Source organism: Centruroides sculpturatus, unplaced genomic scaffold (assembly GCF_000671375.1).
Source record: "Centruroides sculpturatus isolate CEXI.00-Female unplaced genomic scaffold, Cexi_2.0 scaffold76, whole genome shotgun sequence".
In the NCBI taxonomy this organism is placed as follows: Eukaryota; Metazoa; Arthropoda; class Arachnida; order Scorpiones; family Buthidae; genus Centruroides; species Centruroides sculpturatus.
Genome location: NW_019384451.1, coordinates 1078832 through 1098785, shown reverse-complemented (window position 1 = coordinate 1098785; position 19954 = coordinate 1078832). Strand labels below are relative to the sequence as shown.

The window sequence follows — 19954 nt, the reverse complement described above, 5'->3', positions numbered from 1 at the left end:
AGAACCTAGTACAGAACTATATGAAATTTATTAGTACGACACGAAAAAACAAAGCCACATGTTATTAAAAGAACTATTCTAATAATCCTATTATTATCTACGAGTAAATTATTAGTTTTTAAGACAATAAAATTATTGGATAGATATCAACAATGTTAACAACCGAATGTAAGCAGAGAAAAAAAGGATGATTTTCTAACCGGTTTGGTTAAATGATTGCTTGAATTAACTTGCACTCGGCGATTCCGAGTTACTTGAATTAGATTTTTGACATAAAAAAAGCATTATTAAATATTTAAACATTAATTAAATTGCTTTTTAACTCTTCAAAAAACTGAAAATAATTGTTTTTAAACATATTTAATTTAAATACATAACACTGTAATTCAATTATAGAATATATCTCCACATTAGTCTCATCAAAAATTATTTATCGGTTTTGTTTTTCTTTAAATTCTTTTTACTCTGTAGGAACTGAGAGCCATTTTTGTGCCATTCGTGGATTCTAGACAATCTTATAATAGATATAAGGTACAATACGGCGATATATTTTGAATTTATGGTTATGATTTCTTTTTAAATAATGTCTTTCACTCGAACAAAGTGAATTAGAATCCAAAAACTAAACTGCCAGATATGTCCTTTGAACATATATCAAAAATTTTAATTTATAAAGATTACACAGAATTGCCCAAAAATCAGTTAACCGTTGTAAAGACTAAATTAGTACTTTATTCGGATAATTAAATACCTTGTCATATTTTTTGTCTTGCTCCTATCAATTTTGAGAGAGAAAGACATCCTGAATAGCTTGGTCTAATCTCTCGAAAAATTACATTTCTATAAGTGTACTTTAAACACAAAAAACGGAATTAACTGAATTTTGAACCATCCTGTGTATTTAATTCGAATTACGAATTTACAGTTTTAGGTAAAGTAAACTTGAAATTCTCTTGTTAGATGGTAGTAGCCATAGTTGTAATATTCATCGGAGGATATTTCTGTGGTGTTAACGTCGCCTACGCACAAAGAGGACAAAAGCATTTAAACACGGGACCTTCTTCAGGTAATTCATACTAAATGTATAATTTTTCTATATTTAAACATTATAAACGAAATATAATTGATTGTTTAAAACAGAAAAACTAACGGAGCAAACCGGTCCGTGGTATCAGCAGCCGTGTTTTCCCGAAAGGAACATCTGCCCTTCAGAGTATTTACCTTAATTTTCACTCTTAAAATCTCAACTTAAACTATTATTCTAAACTTATTCTATAGTTTCAGGAATCCCCCATTATTATTAATTTCTTTAGATGGTTTTCGACCAGATTATTTTGACAAAACACCAACGCTCAAACGTTTAGCTCATTGTGGAGCGAGTGCACCATACATGAAGCCCGTGTTCCCTACAAAAACATTTCCTAATCATTATTCAATTGTAACGGTAAGATTTTAAGTAAATAATATCTAGAATGGATAATAAGCAAGTTATTAATTAACGAGAAAAAAATATCTCAGGGGTTGTATCCTGAATCACACGGGATAATTGACAACAATATCTATGATCCAAAACTTAGAAGATTGTTCAGCGTAAGACGGGGACAAGATAATTACAACCCCATCTGGTGGGAAGCGGAACCGGTACGTCATTTTAAGTTTTTTTTTTTTTTTTTTTAAATACTTTTAAATGAATTTATAATTTAACTACCATATTAAACAGTTGTGGGTGACGGCTGAGAAACAAGGAAAGATAACAGGTACTTATTTTTGGCCTGGATCGGAAATCAAAATTAACGGAACTCGACCAACATATTACATTAAGTATAATAAGTAAGTGTAATTCCGTGCTCTGTGCAAATCAATATTTCGTGAAATTTTCAAGCTTATAATTAAATGACTAGTTATTATAGGGTGGCCCAAAAGTCACTTAACTGTTTTCAGATTATACTGATGGGTAAAGACAACACATGTGGACGATCTGCATGACAGGATGCCTCCCGAGAGGACTTTCTATGGAAAACGAGCCCCTATTTAGATGTTAGGGTGCGACTGTGCAGACGCGAGCGAGCGAATTTTCTGAGAGCGAGAATATGTGGCGAAAAGAGGCGAGACGCGATAAATACAGTATCAAAACCTGTCAGATATGTGCGAGAACTAGAAATTCGCTCTCGCTAGCGTTATTTCTCGCTTTTCGTTTGTGCATGGTTATCCTTTGCGAAAACTAAATCGCTCGCAAGTCGCAACCTCTCGCTCGCTCTAAATTCGCGTCTTCCTAGTCGCATCCTTAGACACGAAAACTTCACTCGTCTAGCTCTTTGGTGAGGCTCGAATACGTGACCAGAGTTCATCGGTTTTATCTACCGGTCACTGGAGGGCTCTTAATTATTTTATGTTTTAATTGGGGCCATATGCAAATATTTAATACTCAAATTTTGTCATTATTATTTAAAAACACACTGACCTAGTTGCAGAAATTACTGGAAAATTCACGATTAACTGACTTCTGGACTACACTTTATTTTGCTTACTTTTTAATTTTCGAAATTAATATTTTAAAATAGCAAAGTTAGTTGGAAAACTCGATTAGACACCATTTTATCGTGGTTAGAATTACCAGAGGAAAGTAGACCATCTTTTTTGACTTTGTACATTAACGAACCCGATCACGCCAGCCATGCACATGGACCAGAATCTCCACAAGTATGTTAAGAATTCAAGCAAAAAATAAATAAATAATAATAATAATAAAGAAATAAAAAAAACGCTTAACATAGTTTCTTGTTACAGGTGAATGCAGTTTTAGCAAAATTGGATTCTTTTATTGAACTCATGATCACGTCTCTGCAACAGAGAAATTTATTGGGCTGTATCAATATCATTATAGTCTCGGATCATGGTAAAACATTTCGTTTTCCCCATTCAAATTTACATTTTATATTTATTTAATTAAACAAACAAGATGTTAAACATGTACTGTACAGTACTTTCAAAAATATTTTTCAATATATTTCAATAAACCTTTGATCGACAAATAAAAATTATTTTAGGAATGGCAAAAAGCGATTGCAACAAAGTTATCGAATTAGATAATTACATCAATTCTTCGGAAGTTTTCCTATCTCCTGGACCTATAGGAAAGATCCGTCCTAAAGGAAAAAGTAAGGATATCTTTTATAAGTTGAAATATATTTGGTAATTTGTGGTAAAGCTTGTGGCTACTATAAACTGTGATATTTGTCTCTTCCATTACGAAAACCTACATTTTCGCTATAGCCATATTTGCGACACCCACTTTTTAAAATTAAATTTGAAGTTTTTTGCCCCGAGGATACTAACTTAAGAGGAAGTCTTTTCCTCAGATGAATCATGTAAGTTCGATCAGGTTCGCAATGGGGTTATAGGGTTAAAAAGACCCTCTTAGCGCCCACAGGGCATTGAATTTAAAAAAAAGCAACAAGTCTCAACCATCCAGCCGCTTGCTAGTTCTTTCTACAACAAATAAATAAATAAATAAACACTGTTGAATACGGATTAATAGAGAAAAGTAACGATTCGCCAATGCCAAATTATATGTTGTGTTCGATATCACGATCAATTACTTTATACAAGATATATGATAACAAGCAATAATTGCCAATGCGTTGTCTAACGACACTAACAATCATAGCTTATACTTGTGAGCACTATGTTGGCCTTTCTTTATTGCTACAGTTATTACACCGTCACTGGGCACAAGATCAGCCTTAGAAAATTACTTTATTTTTCCAAAATCGTAATCGTAGCTTAATGTTTTCAAAATACAGTAGAACCTCGATTATCCGGACCACTATTATCCGGATTGTTCAAAATAAACAACAATTTTACGAATTTGCTGATTTGCACTTGGCGAATTACGACACTGTTTACGTTCGTAATGGAATGCATAACATTTTTTGTTTCAACAACGTCTCACCTGGCACAGTGTTCGTAAACTCTTAAATATATTTTGCGTCGTAATAAAAATATATCTTGACATACGTATTTATAAATAATTTATATTCAAATTACATCATTTCTATGACCAAGGGCGGCGTAAGGCATGGACGACGTGGGCCACCGCCTATGCCTCGCGGTCCGAAGGGCCTCGCGCCTCGAAGGTTTATGCATTACTTAAAAGCCGCGAACGCGACGAAAAAATTTTACTCGTCATAAAACGATAAATAGTTTGTCAAATTTTTATTCATAAAAATGCAGTTTCAACTGCTTTTTATTTTATAAAATCCGTACTCTTGAGCCGCCAGAGGGCCTTTTAAACAATAGGTAGTCTGTTAGCGCTGGTCAGTAATAGTCCAAATTCAATAAAACATTTGTTTCTTGAAAATTTGATGACGATTTAAATACATTTAAATATTTTAATATTACCGATATGCCATCGAAAAGAAAACGTGTTGTATTATCATTAAAAGACAAATTAAAGTATTTCTTTCGATTATCCAAATTTTTCCTTATCCGGACTACCTTCATCCCCAATTAGTCCGGATAATCGAGGTTCTACTGTACTAATTTTCAATCGAACTCACACTCAGTAGAAAAAAGAATTACTAAAATCGTCACTAAACATCTTTGGCTGCTGGGACACATTTATTTTCTTGTACACTAACGTTTTAAACTTACGCATTAAGCGTGAGTCAACGTTAGTGTAAAAAGTGAAAACGTTAGTGTATAACCAAATACATGTCTCAGCAACTACAGGTGTTTAGTGATGGTGTTATTAATTACTAATTTTTATCTAGCAGATTCTTTGGAAATAACCGGAATTGATTCGAAATCTATTATATTGAGGTCCGTAAAATCAGGAGTCAACAGTATCGTGTGTTTTGATCCTAATATATAAACATGTTTAATTAATCTTTGAATATTCGCTTTAGCTGTCGATCTCATCCTGTAAGAAACTATTTTATTTATTGACACTGGATTATTATTTACTGATCTTATTATCATGGACTACTTTGAAATTTTTATCTTATCAATAGTACTGATTATATTGTGAAAATATCTGTTCTTCTATTACTTGATACTCTTACTGTTAAGTTTTACACCAATATTAATACTGGTGTAAAACTGAACATTAAGTTATATACTTATCAACAACTACTGCAAAATATATACTGTATATTAAAAAGATGGTTAAATTTCAGGAACTGTTGAAAGTGTAGTAGAAATCCTTCGTTGCAACAGACCAGAATTACTCGTTTATAAGAAAAATGATCTGCCAAAACGTTATCATTATTCATATAATAATAAAATAGAACCCATTATCATCGATCTTCCTACAGGATGGGCCATAGAAAAGTAAGCTTAATAATTTTACAATTGACTTCTATCAAAAAGATCCCAACAATCTTTAACGGTTTGGCCCTCACTGAAATTGGCTGAAAGTTTAGTATGTTAGAGATTTTGACTAACAGATGTAAAGTCTCAATGGGCATGAAGCTCGAAAATGGCTACTTTTTTTCCTAGAGCCGTTCGAATTTATAGATATATGTACAGAGTGGTAAAAAAGTCTTCTCTGGCCAATTATTTCAAAAATTAATGGGAAGATCATTGTAGATGAAAAATTAAATGCACCTTTCAATCTATTCCGAAATATCAAGTATTAATAGGATCTCGAAAAGAACGGTAAAATATGACTAACATAAATACTTCATTACACAACACACGGGTAGCAGTGCATTACTGCATACCATAAATGAAAAGCGGGAATGGTTAAAATTTTTTAACTCTGTTCGCCCCCTTTTTTTATTTTTTAAAAACTTTTTCCGACCTGTGGCTCTAAGAGGGCCTCTCTTAATTAACAATCCCACTATGAGTTCGGCCAGGCCCACAATGAGGCGGCCGGGTGGTGAGGGACGGAACCCGATACATTCTAACGAACCACCTGAAAACTTCCTGGTGATTTTTCGACCCATCCAGATTCGATCTCTGGTCTTTTAGAGCGGTAGGTTGCCACCTTGACTGCTCGGACATCCGGCCATCGGAACGGTTGAATGTGCAGTTAAGTTAACAATGATGCGATTATAAAAAAGCTGACAAGGGCTCCTTCAGGCACTCAAAGGATATTAAGGAGAATATTAGAAAATCCGATCATTTTCAATTATACTAGAATGTGAAATTTAAGTAATAACAAACGCCTAGAATGAGTAATTTTGTTGATACGGTATATGATAAAAATCTCCATTTAAAAAAAAGTACAAGTTTAAAAAACACTGTGACACTAGCTCAAAGTTAAAATTGTGTATGGCGCCAACTGTTACGAATTGTTAATATAACAATTCGTAACAGTTGGCAAAACGGCTTAATTTTGAGGATAACGACGCATTTTTAAAGGTATTGTAAACGCCAATAACGAGTAAAAGTTTCATTAAGTCTGACTCCACTCGAGATATGTATGACAACTCTGTCTTCCCACCATCTCGAGTTCCATACTCCAAAATTTAATAGTCTCAATTCTGCTTTTAAAAGTTACTATACCAAATTTCGTTTCTTAATCTTTATTCCATCCAGACGAAACAAACATGCACCTAAGACAATTCTTCCTCCTNTAAATGAAAAAAAAAAAAAAAAAAAAAACCCAGAGGGTCAAATTTAATACAACACGATTAGAATAATTTTCCGTGTTATGTTATAACAACCATTGTTATGTTATAACAATGGTGATTAGGTTAGAGCTGTTTTATTTAATGATGTTTTGATATATTCTGTTAAATCACATTAATGTTAATAATAATGTTTATATTAATGTTAATAAAAGAAAAATAATAATCTAACCTAATCACCATGTCACTACTAATCTAAAAGTAATCGCAGATTCAACCACTCCTACATTGCATTTGTGTTATGCAGCGAAGCATTTTCCTGCCATATTTGAAAGCCTGTTCCGGAATATCACTAGATATTTAGGAATGCATTAAATAATAATAGTACTGTAATAGTAATTTACTCAATAAAACTTATGAAATAGTTTTTCCAGAAGTCAAAAGTAATAAGAGGCACTCTTTCATATGGGGACTGCATTTCGGGCATTTTTTGACCTTCTTCAGTCCAATTTCTTAAGAAGTTCTCATTCAGCATCACATTCACTATAGAATTTTCTAACATTCAAATTCTTTTTGTGCATTACGCTTTACGTAGCATTATTTGTCTTATTCTGTTTTCTGTTATGACATTTACATCTTGTTGAGTGTCATTTTCGGAAAATAGTTTAATCGAACATACAATTAAAAAAGAGCGTGAGTGAAGAAAGTAATTTCCCTATTAGTTTTTGAAATAATTGGTCGGGGAGAGACTTTTGCTATCACTCTGTTTATACATCTGTAATATATTCAAACGGTTTTAGAAAAAAAAAGGTAATTTTCAAGCTTTGTATCTATTGAGACTTTACATCCATTAGTCAAGAACTATAACATACTTGTATTTGAATTCAACCAATTTCTCTAAGAGTCAAAACCCATAAGGATTGAGCGAGGTTCTTTATTTCTCCAACTTCTTTACAGCACGTATTTCTTTGCCTCCTTTTATTGGAGCTCGACACACAGTTTCTATCCAGCTCATCTTTCTTAAGAATAATTTGGTTTAACAGGATACTGAAACGCTACACGTGAGAGATCTTCCAAAGGGATTGCCTTTCGGGAGGAGTTTCTGTGAGAAGCTGGCCCTTATGGAGCACTGGAACACTGGTCGCGAGTTTACTAAGTTTTATCCACTCAGCGACTGGTAGGTTCCCCAAGAATGAACTGGATCAAAACTGTGTTGAGAATAGGCTGAAAACACAAAAGTGCTAAGATTTTAGTAGAATTTTTCGTCCTAAACTCCGAAAAAGCAGCAGAGAACTATGCGTGGTAATTCACTTTGTAAATCCATCTAAATTTTACAGTACAGTACCTTGTCAGTTAGAGTAATCTAATATACAGTAATTCCATTTTACAATAACTTAAAGTTCATCAATAAAATTAAACTTATAATAATCCTAATTTATAATATAGTAATTTTACAGTAATACTATTTTGTAGTAAATTCGATGCGAGGAGATGTCGAGGAGGAAACCATGGATACGATTATTTACATCCCGAAATGAATGTAATTTCTCTAATAAATATTAAGATAATTCTTGATTTAATTTGAAAATTATTCATTTTTTCCCTTTTAATGAAAATTTGCAGGCAATATTTTTAGCTTTCGGACCTTCGTTTAAGAAGAATCTTCTAGTGGAACCATTTATAAATATAGAACTTTACGAATTAATGGCAGGTAAGCTTACAAAGCACAGTTCAAAAGTCAGTTAACCGTGTTTGTTTTGCGTCCCAAGTGCAGTTGTGAAAATTAATTATAAACTATTTACTNGGTAAAACATTTCGTTTTCCCCATTCAAATTTACATTTTATATTTATTTAATTAAACAAACAAGATGTTAAACATGTACTGTACAGTACTTTCAAAAATATTTTTCAATATATTACAATAAACCTTTGATCGACAAATAAAAATTATTTTAGGAATGGCAAAAAGCGATTGCAACAAAGTTATCGAATTAGATAATTACATCAATTCTTCGGAAGTTTTCCTATCTCCTGGACCTATAGGAAAGATCCGTCCTAAAGGAAAAAGTAAGGATATCTTTTATAAGTTGAAATATATTTGGTAATTTGTGGTAAAGCTTGTGGCTACTATAAACTGTGATATTTGTCTCTTCCATTACGAAAACCTACATTTTCGCTATAGCCATATTTGCGACACCCACTTTTTAAAATTAAATTTGAAGTTTTTTGCCCCGAGGATACTAACTTAAGAGGAAGTCTTTTCCTCAGATGAATCATGTAAGTTCGATCAGGTTCGCAATGGGGTTATAGGGTTAAAAAGACCCTCTTAGCGCCCACAGGGCATTGAATTTAAAAAAAAGCAACAAGTCTCAACCATCCAGCCGCTTGCTAGTTCTTTCTACAACAAATAAATAAATAAATAAATACTGTTGAATACGGATTAATAGAGAAAAGTAACGATTCGCCAATGCCAAATTATATGTTGTGTTCGATATCACGATCAATTACTTTATACAAGATATATGATAACAAGCAATAATTGCCAATGCGTTGTCTAACGACACTAACAATCATAGCTTATACTTGTGAGCACTATGTTGGCCTTTCTTTATTGCTACAGTTATTACACCGTCACTGGGCACAAGATCAGCCTTAGAAAATTACTTTATTTTTCCAAAATCGTAATCGTAGCTTAATGTTTTCAAAATACAGTAGAACCTCGATTATCCGGACCACTATTATCCGGATTGTTCAAAATAAACAACAATTTTACGAATTTGCTGATTTGCACTTGGCGAATTACGACACTGTTTACGTTCGTGATGGAATGCATAACATTTTTTGTTTCAACAACGTCTCACCTGGCACAGTGTTCGTAAACTCTTAAATATATTTTGCGTCGTAATAAAAATATCTTGACATACGTATTTATAAATAATTTATATTCAAATTACATCATTTCTATGACCAAGGGCGGCGTAAGGCATGGGCAACGTGGGCCATTGCCTATGCCTCGCGGTCCGAAGGGCCTCGTGCCTCGAAGGTTTATGCATTACTTAAAAGCCGAGAACGCGACGAAAAAATTTTACTCGTCATAAAACGATAAATAGTTTGTCAAATTTTTATTCATAAAAATGCAGTTTCAACTGCTTTTTATTTTATAAAATCCGTCTTCTTGAGCCGCCAGAGGGCCTTTTAAACAATAGGTAGTCTGTTAGCGCTGGTCAGTAGTAGTCCAAATTCAATAAAACATTTGTTTCTTGAAAATTTGATACGATTTAAATACAGTATTTATTTTAATATTACCGATATGCCATCGAAAAGAAAACGTGTTGTATTATCATTAAAAGACAAATTAAAGTATTTCTTTCGATTATCCAAATTTTTCCTTATCCGGACTACCTTCATCCCCAATTAGTCCGGATAATCGAGGTTCTACTGTACTAATTTTCAATCGAACTCACACTCAGTAGAAAAAAGAATTACTAAAATCGTCACTAAACATCTTTGGCTGCTGGGACACATTTATTTTCTTGTACACTAACGTTTTAAACTTACGCATTAAGCGTGAGTCAACGTTAGTGTAAAAAGTGAAAACGTTAGTGTATAACCAAATACATGTCTCAGCAACTACAGGTGTTTAGTGATGGTGTTATTAATTACTAATTTTTATCTAGCAGATTCTTTGGAAATAACCGGAATTGATTCGAAATCTATTATATTGAGGTCCGTAAAATCAGGAGTCAACAGTATCGTGTGTTTTGATCCTAATATATAAACATGTTTAATTAATCTTTGAATATTCGCTTTAGCTGTCGATCTCATCCTGTAAGAAACTATTTTATTTATTGACACTGGATTATTATTTACTGATCTTATTATCATGGACTACTTTGAAATTTTTATCTTATCAATAGTACTGATTATATTGTGAAAATATCTGTTCTTCTATTACTTGATACTCTTACTGTTAAGTTTTACACCAATATTAATACTGGTGTAAAACTGAACATTAAGTTATATACTTATCAACAACTACTGCAAAATATATACTGTATATTAAAAAGATGGTTAAATTTCAGGAACTGTTGAAAGTGTAGTAGAAATCCTTCGTTGCAACAGACCAGAATTACTCGTTTATAAGAAAAATGATCTGCCAAAACGTTATCATTATTCATATAATAATAAAATAGAACCCATTATCATCGATCTTCCTACAGGATGGGCCATAGAAAAGTAAGCTTAATAATTTTACAATTGACTTCTATCAAAAAGATCCCAACAATCTTTAACGGTTTGGCCCTCACTGAAATTGGCTGAAAGTTTAGTATGTTAGAGATTTTGACTAACAGATGTAAAGTCTCAATGGGCATGAAGCTCGAAAATGGCTACTTTTTTTCCTAGAGCCGTTCGAATTTATAGATATATGTACAGAGTGGTAAAAAAGTCTTCTCTGGCCAATTATTTCAAAAATTAATGGGAAGATCATTGTAGATGAAAAATTAAATGCACCTTTCAATCTATTCCGAAATATCAAGTATTAATAGGATCTCGAAAAGAACGGTAAAATATGACTAACATAAATACTTCATTACACAACACACGGGTAGCAGTGCATTACTGCATACCATAAATGAAAAGCGGGAATGGTTAAAATTTTTTAACTCTGTTCGCCCCCTACAAAGCACAGTTCAAAAGTCAGTTAACCGTGTTTGTTTTGCGTCCCAAGTGCAGTTGTGAAAATTAATTATAAACTATTTACTAATTATTAAACTATTAATTATAAACTATTTACTCCAAATTAGCTATAGGAGATAAGGTGATTTTTCGAACCATCCAGATTCGATCTCTGGTCTTTTAGAGCGGTAGGTTGCCACCTTGACTGCTCGGACATCCGGCCATCGGAACGGTTGAATGTGCAGTTAAGTTAACAATGATGCGATTATAAAACAGCTGACAAGGGCTCCTTCAGGCACTCAAAGGATATTAAGGAGAATATTAGAAAATCCGATCATTTTCAATTATACTAGAATGTGAAATTTAAGTAATAACAAACGCCTAGAATGAGTAATTTTGTTGATACGGTATATGATAAAAATCTCCATTTAAAAAAAAGTACAAGTTTAAAAAACACTGTGACACTAGCTCAAAGTTAAAATTGTGTATGGCGCCAACTGTTACGAATTGTTAATATAACAATTCGTAACAGTTGGCAAAACGGCTTAATTTTGAGGATAACGACGCATTTTTAAAGGTATTGTAAACGCCAATAACGAGTAAAAGTTTCATTAAGTCTGACTCCACTCGAGATATGTATGACAACTCTGTCTTCCCACCATCTCGAGTTCCATACTCCAAAATTTAATAGTCTCAATTCTGCTTTTAAAAGTTACTATACCAAATTTCGTTTCTTAATCTTTATTCCATCCAGACGAAACAAACATGCACCTAAGACAATTCTTCCCCCTTTTTTGACGTTTTTGGTTCAGGGGTCTCAAAACATCGAGATTTGCAAAAAAAAAAAAAAAAAAAACCCAGAGGGTCAAATTTAATACAACACGATTAGAATAATTTTCCGTGTTATGTTATAACAACCATTGTTATGTTATAACAATGGTGATTAGGTTAGAGCTGTTTTATTTAATGATGTTTTGATATATTCTGTTAAATCACATTTATTTTTGTTTTGTTTAAAAACAAAAATAATGTGATTTAACAGAATATATCAAAACATCATTAAATAAAACAGCTCTAACCTAATCACCATGTCACTACTAATCTAAAAGTAATCGCAGATTCAACCACTCCTACATTGCATTTGTGTTATGCAGCGAAGCATTTTCCTGCCATATTTGAAAGCCTGTTCCGGAATATCACTAGATATTTAGGAATGCATTAAATAATAATAGTACTGGAATAGTAATTTACTCAATAAAACTTATGAAATAGTTTTTCCAGAAGTCAAAAGTAATAAGAGGCACTCTTTCATATGGGGACTGCATTTCGGGCATTTTTTGACCTTCTTCAGTCCAATTTCTTAAGAAGTTCTCATTCAGCATCACATTCACTATAGAATTTTCTAACATTCAAATTCTTTTTGTGCATTACGCTTTACGTAGCATTATTTGTCTTATTCTGTTTTCTGTTATGACATTTACATCTTGTTGAGTGTCGCTTTCGGAAAATAGTTTAATCGAACATACAAGTAAAAAAGAGCGTGAGTGAAGAAAGTAATTTCCCTATTAGTTTTTGAAATAATTGGTCGGGGAGAGACTTTTGCTATCACTCTGTTTATACATCTGTAATATATTCAAACGGTTTTAGAAAAAAAAGTAATTTTTAAGCTTTGTATCTATTGAGACTTTACATCCATTAGTCAAGAACTATAACATACTTGTATTTGAATTCAACCAATTTCTCTAAGAGTCAAAACCCATAAGGATTGAGCGAGGTTCTTTATTTCTCCAACTTCTTTACAGCACGTATTTCTTTGCCTCCTTTTATTGGAGCTCGACACACAGTTTCTATCCAGCTCATCTTTCTTAAGAATAATTTGGTTTAACAGGATACTGAAACGCTACACGTGAGAGATCTTCCAAAGGGATTGCCTTTCGGGAGGAGTTTCTGTGAGAAGCTGGCCCTTATGGAGCACTGGAACACTGGTCGCGAGTTTACTAAGTTTTATCCACTCAGCGACTGGTAGGTTCCCCAAGAATGAACTGGATCAAAACTGTGTTGAGAATAGGCTGAAAACACAAAAGTGCTAAGATTTTAGTAGAATTTTTCGTCCTAAACTCCGAAAAAGCAGCAGAGAACTATGCGTGGTAATTCACTTTGTAAATCCATCTAAATTTTACAGTACAGTACCTTGTCAGTTAGAGTAATCTAATATACAGTAATTCCATTTTACAATAACTTAAAGTTCATCAATAAAATTAAACTTATAATAATCCTAATTTATAATATAGTAATTTTACAGTAATACTATTTTGTAGTAAATTCGATGCGAGGAGATGTCGAGGAGGAAACCATGGATACGATTATTTACATCCCGAAATGAATGTAATTTCTCTAATAAATATTAAGATAATTCTTGATTTAATTTGAAAATTATTCATTTTTTCCCTTTTAATGAAAATTTGCAGGCAATATTTTTAGCTTTCGGACCTTCGTTTAAGAAGAATCTTCTAGTGGAACCATTTATAAATATAGAACTTTACGAATTAATGGCAGGTAAGCTTACAAAGCACAGTTCAAAAGTCAGTTAACCGTGTTTGTTTTGCGTCCCAAGTGCAGTTGTGAAAATTAATTATAAACTATTTACTAATTATTAAACTATTAATTATAAACTATTTACTCCAAATTAGCTATAGGAGATAAGCAATTTAGTTTTTACAAAAGTTAACTGACTTATGGATAACTCTGCTTCTTAAAACTTTAAATTTAAGAAACTTATATCATTTCATTCTAGTAGCCTTAATATACAATCTTATACCATAGAGGTCAAGAAAGCATACTCTTACTTAAAAATGTTCCTTCGTAGAATATATAAGCAAGCTATTTGATATAGTGGCCAAAAAGTCAGTTAACCATTGTAGAAACTAAGCTGCTGTCTGATTTAAATATTTTATTACTTATAAACTTCGTAAAAAGTATTCCAAACAGGATTCTTCGTGTTCTTGTTCGATAAAAAAATTACTATGCTAGAAATTGCTATGCTGGTTATCTCATTTTTTGGGCCGTCTTATACATCGATGAATTTTGATATACAGAAGTAATTTTTTTCTTTAAATATTTTTAAAATTAGAACTGATAGATGTAATTCCGAATCCGAATAACGGTTCTAAGGGAAGTTTGCACTATATCCTGAATAATCCTAAGACACTTTCTGCTTCTTCGATGCATAAAGCTATCACGGCGTGCGTTATTACAAATTTGCAAAGTTCAAAATTCAAAGGATGTAACTGTCCAAATGTAAGACATTAAATTGACTAATGCAATCATTCGAATTTTGTGTTTGTTATTCTAATTAGAACCCTTTTTTTATAGGGAAGTTTACATCAAATTTCTCCACCGTCAGATTTTAAACATAAACAAGAAGTCATTCTACCATGGGGTGCACCTATGATAAAAGATTCAGAATTTACATCGATTTGTCATTTGATGAATCCCGATTACGTTACGGCATTTCATAAGAAACTGAAACAACCCTCTTGGATTTCTTTTCCCCTTACAAGAAAGGCAAAATTCATTATTATTATTAAGAGGGAAGGTCCACTTATATACAAGTTATACATAATATTTTAATTTTTAGACGTCGATAATGTCGGGTGAAGCCAGATTTTTCCATGGAAAATGCTGGATATTAGATCAAAGAATTCCATTTGAAAACCAAGCAAATTGTACAGATTACAGTATACTGAACAGAGATCATTCTGCAATACAACAACGTTCTTTATTTCCACCAGGTAATTTCCATACTTACCATTAATCATGTTTTAATAACTCACGAAGTATACGATTTTCTATTTATTTTTCAGCATTTGCTATTTCTGAAAATAGTGAATCTTCGGTGCAATTGATGACTAATGCCGTGCCAATGTACAAAACATTTCATTCGGAGATATGGACACAATTTTTGATACTTTTAAGTAAATGGACGCAAAAATATGATTCATTGAATATTATAATGGGACCGGCATTTGACGAAAGAGGCAATGGGTTAAAAATGTCAGTCGGTGAACTGCTGTAAGTACTAAATTTTAATGAATTATGAAGATATATAGAAATATTTCTTGAAAGATTTAAAATCACGAAACCGAGAATTCAAAAATGTAAAACATTTTATTTAAATGTTTATAAGCACGCGTGTATCCTAATCCTATAAAAGAAAACAATGCTTACAAAGCATTTACAATTTTATATTGATTGATTAATGTACCAGCATTTTGGGGCTACATAACTGGCCACAATTACGCCTATTACGCACGCCTGATTCGCAATGGGTAGGGTCAACCATAAAAACTGATGGTTGGGAAAGGGTGCTCCAATCCTGCTGCCCGCAATAAATTATGGAGATCGAGAGCGGTTTCTGTTTCGAATCTGAATCGGCTCAAAATTTTTCCTTGACGATTGACCAGGATCCGTTAGGCCTGTCTATCACTAAGATTGCCTCAATTATGAGCATGGCAAAAACCATGATGGATAAGAACAAAGGTCCCTCTTAGTACCCATAAAAATTTGAAAAAATTTTTTAAAATCAAATTTCCACGACAGTAAGGCACTTGGTACTTCAAATTATGATCTCAATATTTTGATAACTATGCTAATTACCCTCTTAAGTGCAAAGGTTTAGTTTGGTTTGTTGAGATACACAAGGGAGATCTGCCAAGGGATTAGAGTTTCCTACAAAGTCCTCCTGACTTTGTGAGAAACTGGGCCCTATTTATGTGCAACGCTTGAAATCTCCCCAGAAAACTCCTCGTGGCCGCCCGTTGGTCAGGCGCGAATCCTGACCAACAAACAGTGTTCAGTGGTTTACGTTTATCAACCACTGGTGGATACTTAATTGCGACGGATATATTTATTATATATGTTTTTGAATTAGTTAATTATAGATTAAAAACATTACTTAAAGAAATTATTATAAAACTAACTTTGTAATTAAATCTGATAATATTTTAAACAGAGAACGTCACAACAATAAAATTCCAATACCAACTCATTTCTTCGTTGTGATAACACGTTGCGAAGCATCTAACGTCCCATTGAATTCGTGTCGTTCGGCAGATTTAGACGTTTTATCATTTTTGATTCCTCACAAACCGTTCCCAGAAAACTGCCAAGTAAGAGATTTTAACATTCAAAATCCCAGGAAAAAATACTATTGTTATTGAACTAATTAATTAAATATTTTACAGAACATCAATGAATACTTCCTTAAGCATTCCGCCACCGTTAAGGACATAGAAGTGTTGACTGGACTCAAATTTTTTACGTCATTATCACCTTATACGGCAATAGCCTTACAGACTCGTTTGACTGACTACGAATGGTTTAACGTGAAATGAATTGAATTAAATTTTTTTGTGTAATTTATTACTCGAAAATTACCTTTAATTTCGTTATCTTGTATACACAGCATTAATTTTAAAAACACATACACGATGAATTAAAATATACTTATCGTAATTATATTAAGAGTAAAATTCTGTAATTAGGTCGAATTTGCACATAAACAAAATAAGCTGCAGCTTAGGACCTCGCGTTATGATTGTATAGTTTAAGACAGTGGTTTCTCGAATGTGTATATATATCATTATTTAATGGAGGGGAAAAGGCCTGTTATTCTTAGGGCCTCAATAAATTTAAGCTCAACCTTGTCTATCTGCAGTGCATTCAAATTTAATTACAGTAGAGCGTCGTTTATCCGAATCAATTGGGGACAGGGGTTGTTCGGATAACTTATTTTTCGGATAACCGATTATGTACGAAAAAATATATTACCCTATCCCGTGTTGAAATTTTTCTCCGTTGCGTGTCGCTTCGCGTTGAATTTTCGTCGATGTTAAGCCTAACGTAAACTTTTTAAAACAATAATCGTGGCTATTGTATCGTTAAAAATGATTTCTTTATGTTTTACAAATGAAATAAATACATTGAAAAATATAAAAACAAATAAAAATTATACTTTAGGCCGACTGGAATTCTTTCGGATAACCGACTTTCGGATAAACGACGCTCTACTGTATAAAGTAAATCGAGAAAGTAAATATAAATTCTCAGTTATTCGAGATAACGATACCAAAGAGCCAATGGCGGAAGAAATCTTTAGAGAGGGTACAGAAAGGAAACAATGTATGCCTTACAAAATTTTTACTATCTTAGGTGCCTGGCTTTACTCGGGAAAACCCTCAGAAGGGGAGCTGAGCCTTGAGCACACCCTTAAATCCGCCCGTTAGAGCAGGTCTTATCTTACTATTTAGAAGTGGAAAGACTGCCAACCGAATGGCCCTGATGATTAAGGGTCACCTTACTGCTCTGGAGACCCAAGATCGGATCAAGCAAACGAAAAAAACCCTGGGAATTTTAAAAAATAAATCCGTTAGAACAAATAAGCGATCGGACATGTGCTTTAAACTCGGCCACACGATCAAATAGGCAATTGTAAAATCGATCATAGAAGCACCCAGAGAATAGGCTAAGTAAAGTTTGCCGAAAAATCGGTCAAACAACGACCATTTAATAAATATGACAATTAGATCTAATACATTCTAAAAATCTCTTACCCGAGTGTTCAACACTGAATCACCAGAGGAGCGAGACTTCACAAGTATAGTGTTGTTACCAATCATAAGTATTCGAGCCAACTAGCAACAGATCTCTGTAGTCCAAAACGACAACAATAATATCCAGTTTATCCAAAAGATAAATATAAAGATAATAATTATAAATAAAGTAGATCTACAACTGAATAACTTTTTATCATGAACGAGTCTAATCATAATAAAATACAGTCAAACTTCGGTTTACGAACTTAATTCGTTCCTAAAAGTTGTTCGGAAACCGATCTGTTCTCAAACCGAAACAAATTTTTCCATAAGAAACAATGTAAAATGAATTAAGGAACGGTGGCAGTTTCAAGAAAAAATTTGCAACGCAAACGTGGGCAATTCATTACATAATTTCGGAAAATTCAACCCCGATGACATCGATTAATCTAGGTAGACACTGTTTATTTATAAAACTTATAATTTTTTCAGACAATTATCATCCAAACAGTAAGTATATTTGATACCGTTAATTGTCAAACAATCGACTCTCAATCTTTACCCCAAGTTCTTGCCTTGTTATTAAAGGTGATATATTTCCGAATCTCGATCTCGAGGTAAATCATCAAATATCCTGACATTTGCAAATTTATTCACCGAACGAATCAATTTGACTTTTACAAACATTAATTTTATCAGCTATGGATAACATCATTATCTTAACCAAAATCGTTAAATCCACACGAATTCTCCCAGATCCTCCAGAACGGTAGGTTGCTACCGCTCGGCCTCTGAGCTGTTCTTCGACAGTTTTAGGTATTAAAGACCATTTCTTCGAGAAAATAAAAGATCTATCGGAGAAATTAACTTAAAAACTTGGACATAACTTAACAAATCATCTGCCAGGCTCCGAAAATCAGAAACTATCATAATTTTCGTCTTTCAGCTCATGGCACTGACTATGTAGATGATAATATAAAAGCATGGCTGTGGAGTCGGAGTCGTGGAGTTTTGGTGTTTTAGTCGGAGTCGTCAGAACATCCGCCGACTCCGACTCCTTTTTTACTTCCCAACTTATTATGTATATAAGACGGAAAAGTATTGGAATCATGTCAAATTTGACCCTCCGAGGTTTATGCAAATCTACACGTTTGGAGACCTCCTGAACCCAAAAAATGTCAAATAAAGGGGGAAAATTCGTGTGTGTGTTGGCGTCTAATTTGTTTAATTTCTTTATTCTCTGTTCTGAGATAGTAAAACAATATCTCAGAATGGGTAATGTTTAAGAAACTAAATTTGGCACAGTAGCTCGTGTATAAAAGGGCATTAATGCTATTAAATTTTGGTTCTTAATTAAAGGTAGACAAGGTGGAAACATAGAAGGAGTCGTGTCATATCTCCAGTGTAGTCGGATTTAATGAATATTTTACTGGTTATTAGAATCCACAATTTTTTTTTTATAAAACTCGCCTCAAAATTGTCATTTTATAATAGTACAGTAAAACCCGTTAAAGATGTTCTCGCCTGAGATGTTAGAATGTGTATGGGGGCACGATTTAGTTCAACCACTTTGAAGCTTAATAACTTTGTGTTAAACCATCCGACTGCGATTTAAAAACTACAGATGTGATTAGGCTTCAAACTGGGCGAACAAAATCGTGCCTCACACAAACAGTCTAACATCCATACATACAAAAAAAAATCCGAATCTTTTGCATATATCGACATTTCAAGGTGTCCTGAGTCCAAACTTATAAAAATTTAGGAGGGGTCATTTTTTGACCGATCGCTACACTGGAACTTTGTTATACATAACAGCAGGAAAAGTAAAAATTATCGAATTATATATTGACTGTGTCATTACTTAGAGGAGACTGTTTTAGATTTGAAATAAAAAAGTTTGTACGTTCTATTTTATTAGAATTCTATTTATTGAATCTTTTATTCTGAGATCACGTGATGACGTCAGAATTTCCGGGTCTATTTTGGTAACAAGTCTTCCCCTGGTTGAAGTCGGAGTCGGTAGATTTTTACTTCGACCAGGATTTAGATTTTTACGACTCCACAGTCCTGTATAAAAGTGAAAACTTATTTATTAACTCTTTTTGT

General features: G+C 33.1%; 1 protein-coding gene across 1 annotated transcript in view; it reads left to right on the top strand.

Annotated features, from left to right (window-relative positions):
• Positions 1–16684, top strand: part of LOC111620566 (venom phosphodiesterase 2-like) — a 30252-nt gene extending 13568 nt beyond the window's left edge. Inside the window, exons 2-18 of the mRNA XM_023362513.1 lie at positions 961–1066; positions 1141–1213; positions 1279–1444; positions 1519–1641; positions 1721–1830; positions 2562–2700; positions 2788–2896; positions 3048–3158; positions 5178–5331; positions 8049–8115; positions 8199–8286; positions 14383–14549; positions 14625–14816; positions 14890–15043; positions 15116–15323; positions 16264–16420; positions 16496–16684. Of these exons, the coding sequence (XP_023218281.1) occupies positions 961–1066; positions 1141–1213; positions 1279–1444; positions 1519–1641; positions 1721–1830; positions 2562–2700; positions 2788–2896; positions 3048–3158; positions 5178–5331; positions 8049–8115; positions 8199–8286; positions 14383–14549; positions 14625–14816; positions 14890–15043; positions 15116–15323; positions 16264–16420; positions 16496–16645 (2274 nt within the window). The 3' untranslated portion in view covers positions 16646–16684. The remainder of the gene's footprint in view (positions 1–960; positions 1067–1140; positions 1214–1278; positions 1445–1518; positions 1642–1720; positions 1831–2561; positions 2701–2787; positions 2897–3047; positions 3159–5177; positions 5332–8048; positions 8116–8198; positions 8287–14382; positions 14550–14624; positions 14817–14889; positions 15044–15115; positions 15324–16263; positions 16421–16495) is intronic.
• The last annotated feature ends 3270 nt before the right edge of the window (positions 16685–19954 follow it).